At 45.6% G+C, this 17,559-nt stretch overlaps 1 protein-coding gene and 1 long non-coding RNA gene across 2 annotated transcripts in view; both read left to right on the forward strand.

The window, feature by feature from the left end:
* The window catches only part of LOC120813096 (protein NLRC3-like), a 159,886-nt gene extending 148,463 nt beyond the window's left edge, over positions 1-11,423 (forward strand). Inside the window, exon 11 of the mRNA XM_078096727.1 lies at positions 10,544-11,423. Coding sequence (XP_077952853.1) covers positions 10,544-10,817 — 274 coding nt within the window. The 3' untranslated portion in view covers positions 10,818-11,423. The remainder of the gene's footprint in view (positions 1-10,543) is intronic.
* LOC144390347 (uncharacterized) lies at positions 2,708-5,099 on the forward strand. Its single transcript, XR_013454371.1, has 3 exons — positions 2,708-4,216; positions 4,305-4,418; positions 4,794-5,099. It is a non-coding gene; the product is annotated as an uncharacterized LOC144390347 (long non-coding RNA).
* Positions 11,424-17,559: the final 6,136 nt, after the last annotated feature.

The raw sequence follows: 17,559 nt of genomic DNA on the forward strand, positions 1-17,559 counted from the left end.
ACACAGTAACGTCTTATTAATAACTAGCGTAAATAAATGTGACGTATCGCTTGTTCTAATGTCGTCTTATTTCTGGTGATTTAAAAGGTGAAGTGTCTGTTGTGTTAAAGGAGCTTGGATACAACAGCTCATCTATGCTGAGGCATCATAGAGGCCTGCATGAGAACAAGGAGACCAACCAAGGTGGACCAAACCTTGGACGTTTGGAGAAGCTAAGAACATAAGAAGTGTATCCTCACTTGTATGAACTTGCTGTGACTTTGTTCCCCAGCTTCATCTGCTCCCTGTGAAAGTCTCTAAAGGTGAAACACTCTCAGGAAAAGAACCCGCCTGAAGCCCTGTGGACAAGTTGCTAGTTTTAAATGGAAATGAATGAAATGTTCTGCGTGTTACATGTTGTCACTAGTAACATAAGCACAGTTACAAACAAGTAGAATAAGTAGAGTCACAAACCCAAAGGTTCCTGCGTATGTGCCCGTGGCTCAATGGGTAGAGACGGTAACTCAGTAATCACAAGGTTGGTGGTTCCATCTTTGCATGTTTTATTCTTTTACTTTTCACATCACAATTTGTCTCCACTTTCCCTTTTGACCCCGCCATTGTATCATAAATACAGACACCATATTAATACGTTCATAAGTTATGTATCACGCACCACAAACATCATTCATTTATCCAATTCAATGCTTCACACACCATAGCCATCAAGGATTTTCCTTGTTTCAATAGTCATCACATCATCTTTGTAGTCATCACATGATCTTTGTAGCCAAAATAAACAAGACATGACACTTAACTGTGTAACACACACCATCGCCAGCTTCCCCAGGCAGGAAAAACCGGTCACATGACACTCAAGCTTTTTGATTGACTCAAAAAACACCTGCCAGATTTCTGAGGCGGTTTCACCTGTCACACCTGAAGCAGAAGGTGAAGCGGCTCGGGGACTTTCCTCACTGCAGAAACAGCAGATTAAATCCATAATTCCCGTGAGAAGCGGCAGAGGTAAGACGTGTGTGTGTGTGTGTGTGTGTGTGTGTGTGTGTGTGTGTGTGTGTGTGTGTGTGTGTGTGTGTGTGTGTGTGTGTGTGTGTGTGTGTGTGTGTGTGTGTGTGTGTGTGTGTGTGTCTTTGCTGGCTCGCTGTGTATTTCACAGTAACTCTGCAGGCTTTGTCTCACTCAATGATTCATAATCCACCGATTCGCTGCTGTTCTTTGGCTCCAACGTCCGCGAGCTTCAAGCACCGACAAAATGTCCCACTCGGTCCAAAGGTTGTGGACAAACCTGCACGTCATATGTGACTCTTCCCCACCAGCTAAAGGTGTGTTTGGAGTATTTTAATGTGGATTCCAGCTTATTGTAGTCAGGACTCTGCCGAATAAAAACAAGATAATGCGTTGATGTATTTTATCATGATATATACCCTAAATAATGGTTTCCGGTACTGGTTCTGGTCCGGTTTTACGTCCACATGTCGAGCCCACCATCACGTGTTTTGGTTCTGTGAGATTAAACGTTCTTCTCTTTCCTCACATCTGTTTAAAAAGGTCGTGTTTATCAAAGTTGAAATAGAACATGGTGGATAGAAAGTGTGGATTCATAGTTCTCACAGTGCCGACGTTTCCTGAAAGCAACACAGTTGAGGACACGCCCCTCACTTGATGCCACGCCCTCTAAGCAGATCAGGGCCAGAAGTCAGAGACAAAGCAGACGTCCTCTTTTACCCGGCAGTGATGGGAATTACGCCTCTTTATAGAGAACCGGCTCTTTCGGCTCCCAAATAGCTCTTCTGATTTTTTTGGTGCTTAAATTAATTTATCACCAACAATAATGTAAAATTATGCGCAATATGAATTACTAATGTAAAAAAAACACTCTCAAATGTTTTTATATAAATACACTTTTATTTATACACTCTACAGAGTGATAAAAAATAAATTAGTGCAAAAACAAACGTTTAACTATTTACAAATGAACTTAACTAACTTTTAGATATTTTAAACTTTTTAATACTTAACAAATTTAAAGTGAAACAACATACAGAAGCTTACAGAATCACACAACAAAATATAAATTAAAATGTGTAAAACAAAAAGAAAAAAAATCAGCATGCAGAGTTTTGTCCTTCAGGGAAGATTTACATTGAGACCAAGTGGCTCCGCTTTGAGGGGCTGATCCTGTTTCTTCTCTCTGAAATTATCTGCCCTGTTTTGGAGAAGATAGAGATTTTAGTCTTGCAGACTCTACATTCTGCATTAGATGGATCAATGTCATTGACATGTGTCCAGATTTTGCTGCGTTTCCTGTTGACACTCACTTTCGTAACTTTTATTTTACCGCTCTGTTACTCTCTTGACTCCTCCCTCCTGTTCGCTGCTGCTGTGTGTAAGTCCCGCCCCTCCGCCCTGTGCTCAGCGCAGACACGCCCCCACACATATTGGCCAATCAAATGCGGCTTGAGAGAGAGACACGCCCCCACGCATATTGACCAATCAAATGCGGCTTGAGAGAGAGAGAAACAAAGCAGCTCCCGTCGTTCGCGTCAAAGAGTCGCTCTCAGAGCCGGTTCGTTGCGACCGACACGTCGCTAGTATTTCTAGTACCGGTACACCGAGCAACACTCTTGTGGAATATTTCATTGTAACTAGTTCGGGAGAAGAGAATCATTTATTTCTATGTTATCTAATAAAAATAAAGTCTTGATGAATGATCAAAGTTGTAAAAGTCAATTGATTTCTTGCTAGCAGGAGGTCAAATACACGCGCACGTATTACAGAGCTCTGTGGAGACGCGTCTCCGAGCAGCGCTGAGCTTTTATACACACACATGAAGGTCGTCTCCAGTGGCCAGTATGACAAATTGCGAAGTGAGATATGAAGGTTGAGATGAAGTAACAGACAGTTCCTTTGTTCCAGCGTTTGTGTGAGAGCAAGTTGACTCGCCCTCCTTTCTTTAGACTCCGCTGCAAATGGAAACGTTGGGTCATTCTGCTTTTCACACGTCAAGCTTCAATATAGACAATCTTATGCTAAAAGTGATAATTATGTTCTAACATATTTGACCATGACACATGTCATGTGATACTGGACTGTTTTACTGACTTCTGGACTCTGAAGGAGATGAAGAGGAGAAACAGCACAGCTCCATCTGCTGGAAGATGAGTGCTAATGTTCATCTTTTAAATCATTACATGTCATTTAGCTGACGCTTTTATCCAAAGCCACTTACAATAAGAGCGTTTCAACCATAAGGACACAAACCCAGAAGAACAAGAAACAACAAAGTGCACTTTCATCAAATAAGCCAATTTACAACTGGCTGTAGATAAGAACCATTATAAGTCCAATGTAAGTGCTACAGTTAGTTAGTGTGTTAGTGGAGGTAGAGTCTGAAGAGGTGTGTCTTTAGTCTGAAGATGTGAAGGCTCTCTGTGGTCCTGATGTCTTCAGAGACCTCCTTCCACCATTTAGGAGCAGGACAGCAAAGAGTGGAGATCTAGTCGCTTGTAGCCTATTGCATCAGGTGTGTATTTGGTACAATTGTGTGCATTCTGACCTCATGATCATAAAGGCCCACATGAGTGAGATTGTAGGTTGTTTTGCATGTTCATGTTTCTGCTGTCGGCTGCAGCTTCATCCCTGACAACATCTCACTCCAAGGTTTAGTGAAAAAGTGTCAGCTCTGTAGCTCACAGTAACATTACAAAGAAGCCATCGCAAGAGCCCTTAATACTAGCATCAATGTACGAGCGTGCTATAACAAGCTTATTAACATTGCTAACGAGGTGTCTTGCTAGCGGCTAAACGTAGCGATATATGATACACATCTCATGTTGTCATTCTGCATGCTGAGTTTTAGTAGCCTATATAGTGATTTAACATAAATAACGTCCTGATGGACCGCTGCCTCCTGCCAAAGGAAAGCGCTTAAAAGAAACACAACATTTATAGGATGAGAATTTAAAATGACGTCTCTTGACACGTTGTCTCAAGACAACAACACAAAGTGTCCCATGAGAGTTTTAGTGTTGAGGTGAATGAGCTCTGTGTGTTTGTCCTGATGAAGATAATAACGTGTGAGCTCTGCCAGCAGGTTGGTGTGAAGGTGTGAAGGTGTGGACTCTGCTATGAATCAGGCTGAGGACCCAGAGGACGGAGTCCCTCCCTCTGAAGCCCCTCTGTGTGGGGAACATGACAGCCAGACCAAAGCTCAGAGGTGAGAGGACCATCTCCAACTGTCCTCCACTCGTCTCCATGTCCCAACGTCTCTGACTCACTGACTCTGCTTCTATGTGTGTGACCAGGACCCATCAGAGACCAGGACCTGGACCTGGACCCAGCTGTGTGTCCATGAAGAGTAACCGGTCTATGGAGCCTCCTATAGCCTTCAAAGACGTTGGTCCCTCTGTTGATGCAAGGTGAGGGTCTCAGGCTGATGACGAGGTGTTTCTACCAGACTCTCTGGTGGAGGTTCTGGGTTTCTTGCTCCAGGGCCCTTCAGCAGTGTCCAGTGAGGGAGGGAGAGCTCCATGGAGGACTTGGTGAGACCTGTTGGGACTAAACCAAACTGACTGGTGAAGAAAACAGTGAGCTGAAAGACTGAGCTGTTGATTCTCAGTGGGACCAGCAGGACCAGTAGACCTAAACCACTACAGGGAGTCATGTGGTCCACATCCAGACCTCACGTCATGGACCTTTACCTTGTTTTGGTCTCTGTGAGGACGGACACCATGTGAGCTGATGCTTCATGATTAGATGATGATGTGATGATGTAATCTCAGTGTTTCTTTCAGTTCACATCAGCAGAGAGGAAAGTCTCCTGAACCCAGATGTTTGTCCATGAAGAGTGATCAGTCTATTGATCGATATATTGACTTCAAAGATGGACGCCGTTCTTATGACACAGAGTAAGTTCTTAAACAGATGAAGAACTGTTCTGATCCTCAGTCATGAATTACATAAATGTTTGTTCATTGTTTAACGTGTTGTTTCCATGACGATCCATCATGACAGAACTCATTATCTTCATCTAACTCCAGGGTGTCAAACTCATCTTAGGTTTGGGTCAGATACTGTCCACTTTGATCTCAAGTGGGCCGGACCAGTAAAATCTTAGGCAATGGTCCGGTCGACGGGGGGCCGTCGTTTCCAAGCGGGCGCTGCTGCCTGGAGGAACGCTGTGGTCTAAAAGGTCTAACACAGGGGAGCCCACACTTTATCAGCTCGCAAGCTACTTGTCATCAACGCTTCAATCCAAGTCATGGCGATCGCCCGAATAATAACAACGAGCAGCAGCGGTAACCAAGGCAACAACAGCGCTGCAGACCGGGAGCACAAAACGAATCCATGTAAAGAAACAAGCTACAATAAGTTACTGCAGACGTTCTTGGTCGTTACCTCACTCCATGACTTGCACTGATGCATGCGTGGTGACCTGACGTGGTTCTTTCTTCAATGTTAGGTGATCTACCAGCACTGCGTTGGTGAAGGACCAGGGGCCTCATTTATAAACGTTGCGTACGCACAAAAGAAGGCGTACGCCGCTCTCTACGCAATAATTGGTATTTATAAAAAGCAAACTTGACGAAAAAAAGACCTTCACGCAAGCTCGGACCCACGCGTACGCACAAAAACAGGTGAAATGAGAACCGTCGGCAAATGCAAGAAACACGCAAACGTGTGTGAAAGTGTGTAAAACTAGACTGTTGTAAAAGAAATGCCAATACTGCCTCTCATAAATAACACGAACACCCGTTTGATCGATCTGCAGCGTAAAACAAACAGAAATACAAATTAACACATTTTCAAAAAGAAAAGTGAAATATGTTCTGCAATAATATCGGCATGTTATTAAATTCATCCTCTAAACACAGCTGTTGCTTGTCAGATGCAATCAGACGTACGGTAATAAAACGCCATGATGCCGTCACAATGCGTAATGACGCTGATGGCTGATCTTCGCTCTTAGGAGACGTGGCACATGGAAGGATTGGTGCTGTAGTGCAGCGCACCATCGGCCTGTTTAAGGGCAGATGGCGCTGCCTCGACTGCACTGGAGGGAGGTTATTGTTTACTCCTGAAAAGGTGTGAAACATCGTGCTGCATGTGCTGTGCTACATGATGTGGCACAGCTTCCAAACGTGCCTCGACCCCCTGACGCCGAGGTTGGCCCAGACCCTGTCCCCGATCCCCAATCATTGCCGCCAGTCTCTCATCAGGAGGGGACAGCTCCGGTGTCCCTTTCCCACCCGTGGAGACACACCTTGGCGATGACGCGCTAAACGCTTTTTTGCATCCACTTTGATGTCAGACCAGTTTTTCTTTATTTGGGTCCGAGGTCGTGAGGCTGCAGTGTTGCTCTGCAACCTTTGGCCCCTCAGGTGCCTTGTTGGCATCAGTGATGTCCACACTGTGTCCTCCAAAGAGCATCTTACTTCTCCTTCCCACCTCCCAATGATCATTTCCACTTCACACTGAGTGAAGTTACGTTTCTTCGTTTTCCTCTGTGTTTGTCATGATTTCGCAATCGATGAATCTTAATTTGTGGGCGTTCCACAGACTATATATGGGCAACTATGGGCGTGACATGAAGCAGCAAAAGCTGCGCTGCATTTAGAAGTGATTGTGATTTACTAAGGGAAAACTGCGTAGGACGTTTTATAAGTCTGAATATTTCTGTGCGTACGCATGTCCTACGTTTCATCCGTACGCCACTTCTGGAGCAAATCCTACGCAAGCTTTTATAAATGAGGCCCCTTGTCCCCCTGGTCTAACACATGCGCTCACTCACAGAGTGCGACCCCCAGTGGACTGATTAGGAATAGCAGCTACTTTTATAGAAAAGCTATTTGTGTCTTTGTGTAATTCTCACAATAGTAAAGTCATCCAGCGGGCTGCACTGGACCCCCCGCAGACCAGATTTGGCCCTCGGGCCTTAAGTTAGACACCCATCATCTAACTGGTCTGTTTGTGTTTAAGTGTGAATCATTAACTGTAAACATCCTCAGATGTAAACACAATGTGAGCTAGTTCCTCCACATCAGGATCAGCAGAGGTCACAACTGGAGACAGCTGCAGGTTTCTGGAGACAGATGACTGGGACTAAACATGTGATTAGAATAAACTCAGTGCTCTGTGGACCAGCTGACGTGGTCTCTGGACTCCATGCAGAGGTTTGGACAAAGTATCGTCAGTAGACTCTGTGAAAAGGTCCAAAGACTAGTTTCAGAAGATCTAAGGAGACTTCTAGAGGTCAGGGGACGGACTAAAGAGGTTTGGAGTAGTTCCATAAGACTTTGTACCAGATGCAGAGGTCTGCAGACGTTGTTTTTATGACCCACAGTAAGAACTAAAACCAGATGAAACTGATGACTAACTGTCACTCAACTAATAAACTGTCCGTCATCATCGACAGTCTTCAGCATCTGGTTTCCATCATGATCAATCATGACAGAAGCCAATATCTTTAACTAATGTTGTATTGGTGTTGATGGTCCAAACACCATGTGAGATGATGGTTCATGTTCCTCCACAGAGAGGACCAGGAGAGCTCAGAGGTTCCCACAGGTCCGTCTGCCCAGCAGCATCAAACACACCTGGACTCCATCTTCATGGTGTGTACATGTACAACTACTTTAACATCTCTCAGTTCACCATCATCTCCATGCTGCACTTTGTAGACCAGTGGATTGTCCGTCTGTCCAACATGGACCTGATGGTGGCTTCCATGTTCTAGTTGGTGTCATTCATAGAATGTTCTGTTCCAGCTGCTGGAGGAGAACATCCTCACTTTTGTGAAGAACGAGCTGAAGAAGATCCAGAAGGTTGTGAGTTCAGATTACCCAGAATGCTTAGAGAAGGAGGATGAGGAGGAGCTGGATGAAGAGCAGGGGAGGAGCAGAGAGGCCTTTGTGAAGATCTCAGTGCACTTTCTGAGGAGAATGAAGCAGGAGGAGCTGGCTGAGCGTCTGCAGAGCAGTAAGAGGATTTCTCTACAGACTTACCATGCTGATACATGAGACCTTCACTAATGTTTTCAGAGATGGACAAAATATATTCATAGTCATTCTCTGAGGAAAGGACATGTTGAAACATATTCTTTGACTCATTGATCTTCTTTGTTGTCTTCATTCAGGACTTCATGCTGCAGTTTGTCAGCGTGAACTCAAATCCAACCTGAAGAAGAAGTTCCAGTGTATGTTTGAGGGGATCGCTAAAGCAGGAAACCCAACCCTTCTGAATGAGATCTACACAGAGCTCTACATCACAGAAGGAGGGACTGCAGAGGTCAATGAAGAACATGAGGTCAGACAGATTGAAACAGCATCCAGGAAACCAGCCAGACCAGAAACAACCATCAGACAAGAAGACCTCCTCAAAGCCTCAGCTGGAGGAGAGGAACCAATCAGAACAGTGATGACTAAGGGAGTGGCTGGCATTGGGAAAACAGTCTTAACACAGAAGTTCACTCTGGACTGGGCTGAAGACAAAGACCACCAGGACATACAGTTCACATTTCCATTCACCTTCAGAGAGCTGAATGTGCTGAGAGAGAAGAAGTTCAGCTTGGTGGAACTTGTTCATCACTTCTTCAGTAAAACCAGAGCAGCAGGAATCTGCAGGTTTGAAGAGTTCCAGGTTGCGTTCATCTTTGACGGTCTGGATGAGTGTCGACTTCCTCTGGACTTCCACAACAATGAGATCCTGACTGATGTCACAGAGTCGGCCTCAGTGGATGTGCTCCTCACAAACCTCATCAGGGGGAAGCTGCTTCCCTCTGCTCGCCTCTGGATCACCACACGACCTGCAGCAGCCAATCAGATCCCTCCCGAGTGTGTTGGCATGGTGACAGAGGTCAGAGGGTTCACTGACCCCCAGAAGGAGGAGTACTTCAGGAAGAGGTTCAGAGATGAGGAGCAGGCCAGCAGCATCATCTCCCACATCAAGACCTCACGAAGCCTCCACATCATGTGCCACATCCCAGTCTTCTGCTGGATCACTGCTACAGTTCTGGAGGACGTGTTGAATACCAGAGAGGGAGGAGAGCTGCCCAAGACCCTGACTGAGATGTACATCCACTTCCTGGTGGTTCAGTCCAAAGTGAAGAAGGTCAAGTACGATGGAGGAGCTGAGACGGATCCACACTGGAGTCCAGAGAGCAGGAAGATGATCGAGTCTCTGGGAAAACTGGCCTTTGATCAGTTGCAGAAAGGCAACCTGATCTTCTATGAATCTGACCTGACAGAGTGTGGCATCGATATCAGAGCAGCCTCAGTGTACTCAGGAGTGTTCACTCAGATCTTTAGAGAGGAGAGAGGACTGTACCAGGACAATGTGTTCTGCTTCGTCCATCTGAGTGTTCAGGAGTTTCTGGCTGCTCTTCATGTCCATCTGACCTTCTTCAGCTCTGGTGTCAATCTGCTGTCAGAAGAACAAAAAAACTCACTGGTGTCTAAAGTCTTTAGAGTCAAACCTGAACCAAAGCGTCTCTACCAGAGTGCTGTTGACAAGGCCTTAAAGAGTCCTAATGGACACCTGGACTTGTTCCTCCGCTTCCTCCTGGGTCTTTCCCTGGAGACTAATCAGACTCTCCTACGAGGTCTGCTGACACAGACAGGAAGTCGCTCACAGACCAATCAGAGAACAGTCCAGTACATCAAGAAGAAGATCAGTAAGAATGTGTCTCCAGAGAAAAGCATCAATCTGTTCCACTGTCTGAATGAACTGAATGATGTTTCTCTAGTGGAGGAGATCCAACGATCAGGACGTCTCTCCACAAAAGAACTGTCTCCTGCTCAGTGGTCCGCTCTGGTCTTCATCTTACTGTCATCCGAAGAAGATCTGGAGGTGTTTGACCTGAAGAAATACTCTGCTTCAGAGGAGGCTCTTCTAAGGCTGCTGCCAGTGGTCAAAGCCTCCAACAAAGTTCTGTAAGTACAGAGAGAGTTAATTCATACATCAGAACTTAAACATGCTGCCATCTTTTATACTTACTGCTTCTTCTTCATCCCTCTCTTCAGACTGAGTGGCTGTAACCTCTCAGAGAGAAGCTGTGACGCTCTGTCCTCAGTTCTCAGCTCCCAGTCCTCTAGTCTGAGAGAGCTGGATCTGAGTAACAACCATCTGCAGGATTCAGGAGTGAAGCTGCTGTCTGCTGGATTAAAGAGTCCCCACTGTGAACTGGAGACTCTCAGGTCAGGATTCAATTAAAGTCCACTTGGTGTCTTTATTTAGATCCATGGTACATTTCTGACCTTCATAAGATTCTTTCTGCTTCCATGATTTGAATGAAATGTGTATTTTCCAACTATTTACATAAAATGTGTTTATTTTCAATATAATGTAAATATTTGACATTATGGAGTTAGTGGTAATGTTATCAGGTTGTTGATGTACATTAGTGGGTGTTGTGACTGGAAACCAGTCAGTAACCATGTTAATGTGACCCCTCTGTACCTGATAGTATCTCAGTACTGCAGTGACCTTCCAGCCCTCACAGCTCCCTCAGATCATGTGACATGTGTCTTATTCTGTGTGTCTGCAGGCTGTCAGGCTGTCTGATCACAGAGGAAGGCTGTGCTTCTCTGGCCTCAGCTCTGAGCTCCAACCCCTCCCATCTGAGAGAGCTGGACCTGAGCTACAATCATCCAGGAGACTCAGGAGTGAAGCTGCTGTCTGCTGGACTGGAGGATACTCACTGGAGACTAGAGACTCTCAGGTATGAAGAGGCTGCAGCCACAGACCATCAGTCTGGTAGAGGAGGTAGAGCTGGAAACCTTTTCTCTGTCCCACTGCCAGCCTGGTTAATAAGACCCTGACACACCAAGCTGACCTCAAACTACCAGAGACTCATCAAACTGTTTGTGTCCCACATGAGACCATCAACACAGACAGAAGTAGTGAGGAACAGTAGCCAGGATGAGCCTGAACAGGGAGGAAGGTGATGAAAACCTTGTTTCTCTGGAGCTTTGTCTTGTCTCCACGTTATAAGAGAGGACGGTGTCTCCTGACACGTTGACGGCATCATGGTGGGTTGATATGAGTCAACGTGGTCACGCTGCAGGTTTGTGGGCTCTTAACAACTCAAACAACACTTGGATGTTTAGATGCTGGTCCTCTGCCTCCAGTGTGTGTTTGTCCTTTAGTCCAGACATTATTATTAAGAGACAAACAGTCAGAGAAACAATCTGTTCAAAGCATCTTGATGGATCATCACAGGAGGAACGTTTGGTGTTTTAAAGGAGTTCAGCTTCACCTGCTTTTGGTGCTTTGCACTGAGAGACGGTTCCCTGGATGATAAGAGTGGACTTGTTGAAGCTACAGGTGACAGTCGGCCACAGACGCTCAGTGAAGAACCAACAGCTGATGGTGGACCTGGAATTAGTATCAACTATATCGTAGAAATGAACAGAACATACCAAAAACACCCTATCCAGATAAATGTTTCCATCCGGATGGAGTGAATGTGATTGTGGTTGGATGAGAAGTGTTGGGAGCGGCTAGGGGGTCGTATTAGGTTACTAGCAAATGAGGAACTAACTTATGGACATTAACAGAATTATTAATAATCACCAAGATACTTCTCAGAATGAATAAATAACGGGGCACCACCCTGAGCTAACAGGGACCAATAACCAAAACTATAAATCAAGTCTCATAATTGATATTCACTCCTTGAGGGTGAAGATGTTGGAAGGAGTTAAGTTTGAGCACTGGCGATGTATGTCAACGGTCACCACCATATAAATGCACAAGTAAACACAGGAAAACGGTTCTTTAAAGTATAACAGGGTTTATTAACTCACAGGAACACCGATCAAGATCACCTATAACTGCAACCAACAATCCCCATAACACTTATTTTAAACCTACTCACTAAACAAGCAATCAAAACGTGTGTGTGTGTGTGTGTGTGTGTGTGTGTGTGTGTGTGTGTGTGTGTGAGCACAGAGGGGGGTGAGAGAGAGAGAGGGGGGAGACGAGGGGGGTGCAGGGAAGTAACGGCGGTGCGATTGCGCGCAACAACAAGCGGAGTGCCGGTTATCACACTAGGGGGCGAGCGAGAGCAGCGGGGCGGAAGTGAGACCGTTAAATCAAACCACCGAGGAAGACGGGAACGTTAAACAGTGTAATACGACTACTGGACGCGAGGGGCGAGCGAGAGCGAAATGCAGGAAGTGTTCCACGTATTAAAGCAGGGGGGTCCAAACTTTTTTCACTGAGGGCCACAGACAGAAAAATATGCAAAAGGTTGAGCCGCTCACTAAAGTTAAGGTATATCACCTCTAGTGTATTAACAGTAATACAAATCATTCAATCAAATGTAGGTAAATGATGCTTGATAATTTATTATACTGACAGAAAAAACTGCATACATCACATGTCTCCATTAATGGGTTTTCATTTTTTTTACAAAAAGGGTTGGCAGCTCATCCTCAGATTGCTTCTTCGTCAGGATGGGGACCCCCTTCACAGCCCTGTATAAAGAGGGAAGGCTTTATTTAACGTACTTATGCAAATCATTTATCAGCTAACGTGTTTTAGAAAATGTTATCAACTTTAATTGACTGCATTTATTAAGTAATTGGGCTTTTGAACACATGAATACTGTGTAATATATTTGAACTCGCCTACAATGGGAACAGTGTTGCACTTAATGGGAGCAGTGATGCTGCTCTGGACTGAAGGACGACTGGCAGGTCACGAGTAAGTTTGCTGGTTGAGATGTGAAGGACATCACAGAGATGGCTGTCGCTCATTTAGGTTCTCAATCTGCTTTTGTTCAGAGTTCACAGAGAAAATGTTTGCTCGCATATGTATGTTGTGCCAAACAGACTGGTCATTCTTTTTGCGTGGCGTCGCATCAGAGGAAACTTGGCCTTTTCCAAGCTCCGGTAGAAGTCGGGTAGGGAGAGGAGCTGCATCTCGATGAGTTCTAATTGCAGACTCTCTTCCACTTCTTCTGCATCCAGCAGGAAGGGAGTTGAGAACAGCTTGATTTCTTTCTCAATGACAGAAACATCTTGGAAGCGCTGATTGAATTGTGTCATAAGAGTTGTGATCACAGAAACATATTTCCCCTTTTTAGCAGAGAGGTCGGCCTTTGGATGAGCACGTTTGATTTCGGACAGCGTAGGGAAGTGCGCAAGGTTGAAGTTGCGTAGTTGTGTCTCAAAAAGACGAAGCTTCGCACAGAAAGTTGTGGTACAAGCTGGTCTTTGCCTTGTAGGCTCTTGTTCAGTGAGTTCAGATGACCAGTAAGATCAACTAGAAAGGCAATAAGGGAATAAAACCGCTTCAGCACGGAGCCGCGACTAAGCTAGCGCACGTCACAATGATAGAGTACGTCCCCGTATTCAGCATCGACATCAGATAGGAAAGCTTAGTTCTCTGTGGTAGAGCCCTCGTGCTCGAATTATGTTGACAGTTTTCACAACTGTGGTCATCACATCGCCAAGCTGGACTGTCTTGGCACAGAGAGCTTCTTGGTGGATGATACAGTGCAATTTTACCGCCTCGCCTCCACTCTCTGGCACCTTGGCGCACACCATAGATGCCATTCCTTTGCGCTCGCCTGTCATAGCGGGAGCCCCGTCCGTTGCAACTCCACACAGCTCGTCCCATTTAAGTTCCATCTTGTCAATTGCACCTGACGCGGCTTCAAAAATGTCCTCACCCGTTGTTGTGCCCTTTAGACTCCGAAGATCAAGCAGATCCTCCGTGATGCAAAAGTTATCGTCAACTCCCCGCAAAGAAAGGAACAGTTGTGCGGCGTCTGTTGCATCTTTCATCACATGCAATGGAGTAAAAGTCAAAAGCACAAGCTTTATGTGACACTTGGTTCTGTATGTTAGCTGACAAGTCTTCCATTCAACGCACAATTGTGTTTGTGGACATGCTCATGTTGTTGAATTCCTGCATCTTTTCCGGGCACATTATTCCAGCGACTTTAATGAGGCACTGTTTAACCAAGTCACCGTCTGAGAAAGCTTTATGAGTTGAGCTACCTCATAGCTAGCTATTGTAGCGTTTTCTTGTGTGTTGTTAGCAGGGTAAAAGTACTGTTGTTGAGCCTGCAGGTTAGCTGCCATGTGCTGGACTTTGTCCTCTCGCTCAGCAGCAGTGTAGGACGTGAAGGTCGGATGCTTGGTTTCGTAGTGTCGTCGTACATTGGACTCTTTCATCACTGCAACCGTTTCATTGCAAATCAAACAGACACACTTCTCCTTAACTTCTTTGAAGAAATATTCATTTTCCCACCGTGTTTGAAATGTTCTGCATTCACTTGCTATCTTGCGTTTCTTTGCTTCTGCCATTTTGTCGTCGCGGAAATTTTTTATCTAAACATTTTTTTTTATGGAAAAGCTGCATTAGGACTGCAGCTAGTGAGTAGCTCCACCTACTGGTCAAACTAAGAACTACAATACAGTCAAGGGCAAGTTTCATGTGTGGGCCACATTCCATTCTATTTCTATGATTTGCTGCGAGCCAATAAAAAATGGATCCCGGGCCGCAGTTGGCCCGCGGGCCGTACTTTGGACACCCCTGTATTAAAGCAACGAGGAAGACTACAGTCGCACTGCTATGGCAACGCCATCTGTTGCTAGGGACTATGGCTTGGACGAAGGAGGGGGGGGGATACTTAGACGCGGCGCGAGGAGATTCTGTCCCGCGACCAGCGGAACGTAGATCAGCAACGTGAATCAGGATGGTCGGATCCATGTGTGTGCAGTTACAGAACCAACGATGTGGCTGGCGATACGAAATGAAACCACAGGCAAACGGATCTCACGGCGGAGACCCGGGAAAAGAAAAGAAAATAAGGAACTATTCTGACCATGAGACATCATTCAACAGCGTAACACAGTCGGCGCTTTCACTCTCTTACAGCAAACCTATCACAGCATCAGATCAACAGGGGACATTACGACATTTGCAGGTACACATTCAAACATAAATCAAAGGTGGCGGATTCGTTGATCCGGACTCTATCGTACCACGTTATGACTGAACAAATCAAATAAACATCAAGTTCATATCAACACGCTAAATTAGTTTGCCCAGAAAACCAGTGTTACTGTTTGATGGGCGTTGGTCATCAGCTTCCAGCTGACAGAGGACAGTTGAGCTCCGCGTAGGGAAACTCAGTGGATGAAGGCGATTTCGGCCGTGGGGTCCGAACTTCTCGTTGGGAAAAGAGGCGGCGGGGGGTCAGAGAGCAGCTGTCTCTCCGCTCCTCTGGAGTCAACAGGAATGAAATCAAAAGGGAAAAGGAAGCGGGACGTAGTGGAGCGCGAGTCTTGAGTTCGTCCAGCGAGATTAAGACTGAAACTTGGGAATTGGAGGGAAAGAAAAGAAACCAAACAACGTTGTGTTGTCTCGATCTGTCACTAACGGGAAGTCAGGCGAAAGAGATCGATCCTTTGGCGCAATCTCTTCTTATGAACTTGAGGTCCATAAATAAATGTCACTGTCCTCGGCCAATGGGAGCGCTCGGTGTTCTTTGGTACGTCCTCTTTTTATGGCCAAGGGGGTCTGGAGAGCTGCAGGGGTCCTGTTATCAGCCCCTGGCATCAGGCCACGGGGGACCCCTATATGTTTGTGTTCTTCCTTTGTCCTCAGTGAAGAAACACGTGGTGAGGTTCATTAGCAGGGTGGAGGCCCAACAGAAGTATGAACATTTAGCATCCAGACACCCGATTGGTTTTCTCCGCCATGCGCCTGCAGATCAGAGCGACGGCGGGTGTGAAAAGTGGTCGGTGGAAGGATCCTTTGTCAGAAGCCACAAGCCGATCTCAGTTGGTATTTAGCGACATGGACCCTCCTCCTCCTCCTCATGCAGATTCCATGTAACGTTACATGAGGACCTTCATGACCATGAGTTTGTTGTTTTCTACCTTTATGGAGAATCTGCCACAACACAGCGACTTGCAAGTAGCGCAGCGCCTTAAATAAAGTCACGTGTGTCTTTATGCGGCTTTAGAAATGAACACAAAGGGATTCTGTATTTGCTCATAAAGTCTGAAAAACGGCTTATTTGGCCGATGTTTTGATAAGCGACCGAAGCCAGTTCAGTGTTTCCATCATTATAACAGGGGTGCCCCCCCATGAAGTAGTACAACGGGGAGACACTGCAGTCCACCTGATCAATGGGACAACGTGGACGTCCTCCGACTCGCCTCATTCAGCCTCACTGGAAAATGGCTTCTGCTTTTATGTGTTACAGTTGTGTGATAAAGTGTTTGCTGCCTTCCTGATTCCTCATTTCTTTTATGTTCAGGCATGAAAATCCCTCACCTTTTTTTGAGGGGGGGGGGTATGGCAGCAAATCACTGCCAAAATTCCAGAGCGCAAATCAGGTTGATGCGTAAATCAAACATCCGCGAGCAAACAAACAAATAAATAAATAAATATCTCTGGTGAGACGGACTTTTGAACGTGACCTTCGTTGCTCGCGAGGAGAATCTCTGCTCGCGCTCGAAGGAGTTTTCTACGCGCTCGCTGTTGTTCTTTCTGACAGTAAGGGGGCGGAGCCAGTCACATGGTCTCTACACCTGATTGGTTACAAACCCCGTCTTTGGATTGGCTGGAGTGATGCATTCACACAACTATAGAAGCCCATTTCCGCACTGAAGAAAGGGGATAGAAAGTCTAAATTATGAGATAAAACGTTGTGAAAACACAAACGCCACCTTTATGTAACCGTAGTGGAGCGTAGATGACAACCAGCTACAAGCATCATTTACCATCATTACCGGCACATTAAGACCGATGCGTCCAGCTGAAGACATTCAGTCACTTGAATATCCAGAAGAATATGGAAGAGATTCCACTGACAAGTGCTACAGGCGGAATATGTGGGGGGGCGGTTACAGGCCAGTGACTTTCTATTCAGAATGTTGGTCCCTGGGACAAAACCAGCTGAAAACCCCTAGAGGGGAAACATCCGTCTCACCTTTTTCACCCGTGACCCGTTTTCATGCCTGCATGTCACACTTAAATGTTTCAGATCATCAAACTAATGTAAATATTAGACACAGATAACGCAAGTAAACACAAAATGCAGTTTTTATCATTAAGGGGAGAAAAGAATCCAAACCTAAATGGCCCTGTGTGAAAAAGTGATGAAAACATAAATGAAGTGAGGTTCATCACATCTTTGGAAAGCCCAGTTCCATTTCTCCAGCCACAGCCGTTCTCAATCTAGAAATCACTTAAATAGGAGCTGCCTGACAAAGTGAAGTAGACCACAAGATCCTCACAAGCGAGACATCAGGCTGCGATCCAAAGACATTCAGGAACAAATGAGGAACAAAGTCATTGAGATCCATCAGTGTGGAAAAGGTGACAAAGCCATTTGTAAAGTTTTGGGACTCCAGCGAACCACAGGGAGAGACATTGTCCACAAATGGGGACAACATGGCAACATGCACATTGTGTGAATACTGAATGGTCTGTATCTGCTTTATCTTTATGAAACAGTTTAATGTGAATGTTCCTTTGCACACGTCCCATGAAGCTTGATCTGTAGCATGACGTCATTTCTCCCGTTTGAATTCA

The sequence above is a fragment of the Gasterosteus aculeatus genome, chromosome 21, assembly GCF_964276395.1.
Source record: "Gasterosteus aculeatus chromosome 21, fGasAcu3.hap1.1, whole genome shotgun sequence".
Lineage (NCBI taxonomy): Eukaryota > Metazoa > Chordata > Actinopteri > Perciformes > Gasterosteidae > Gasterosteus > Gasterosteus aculeatus.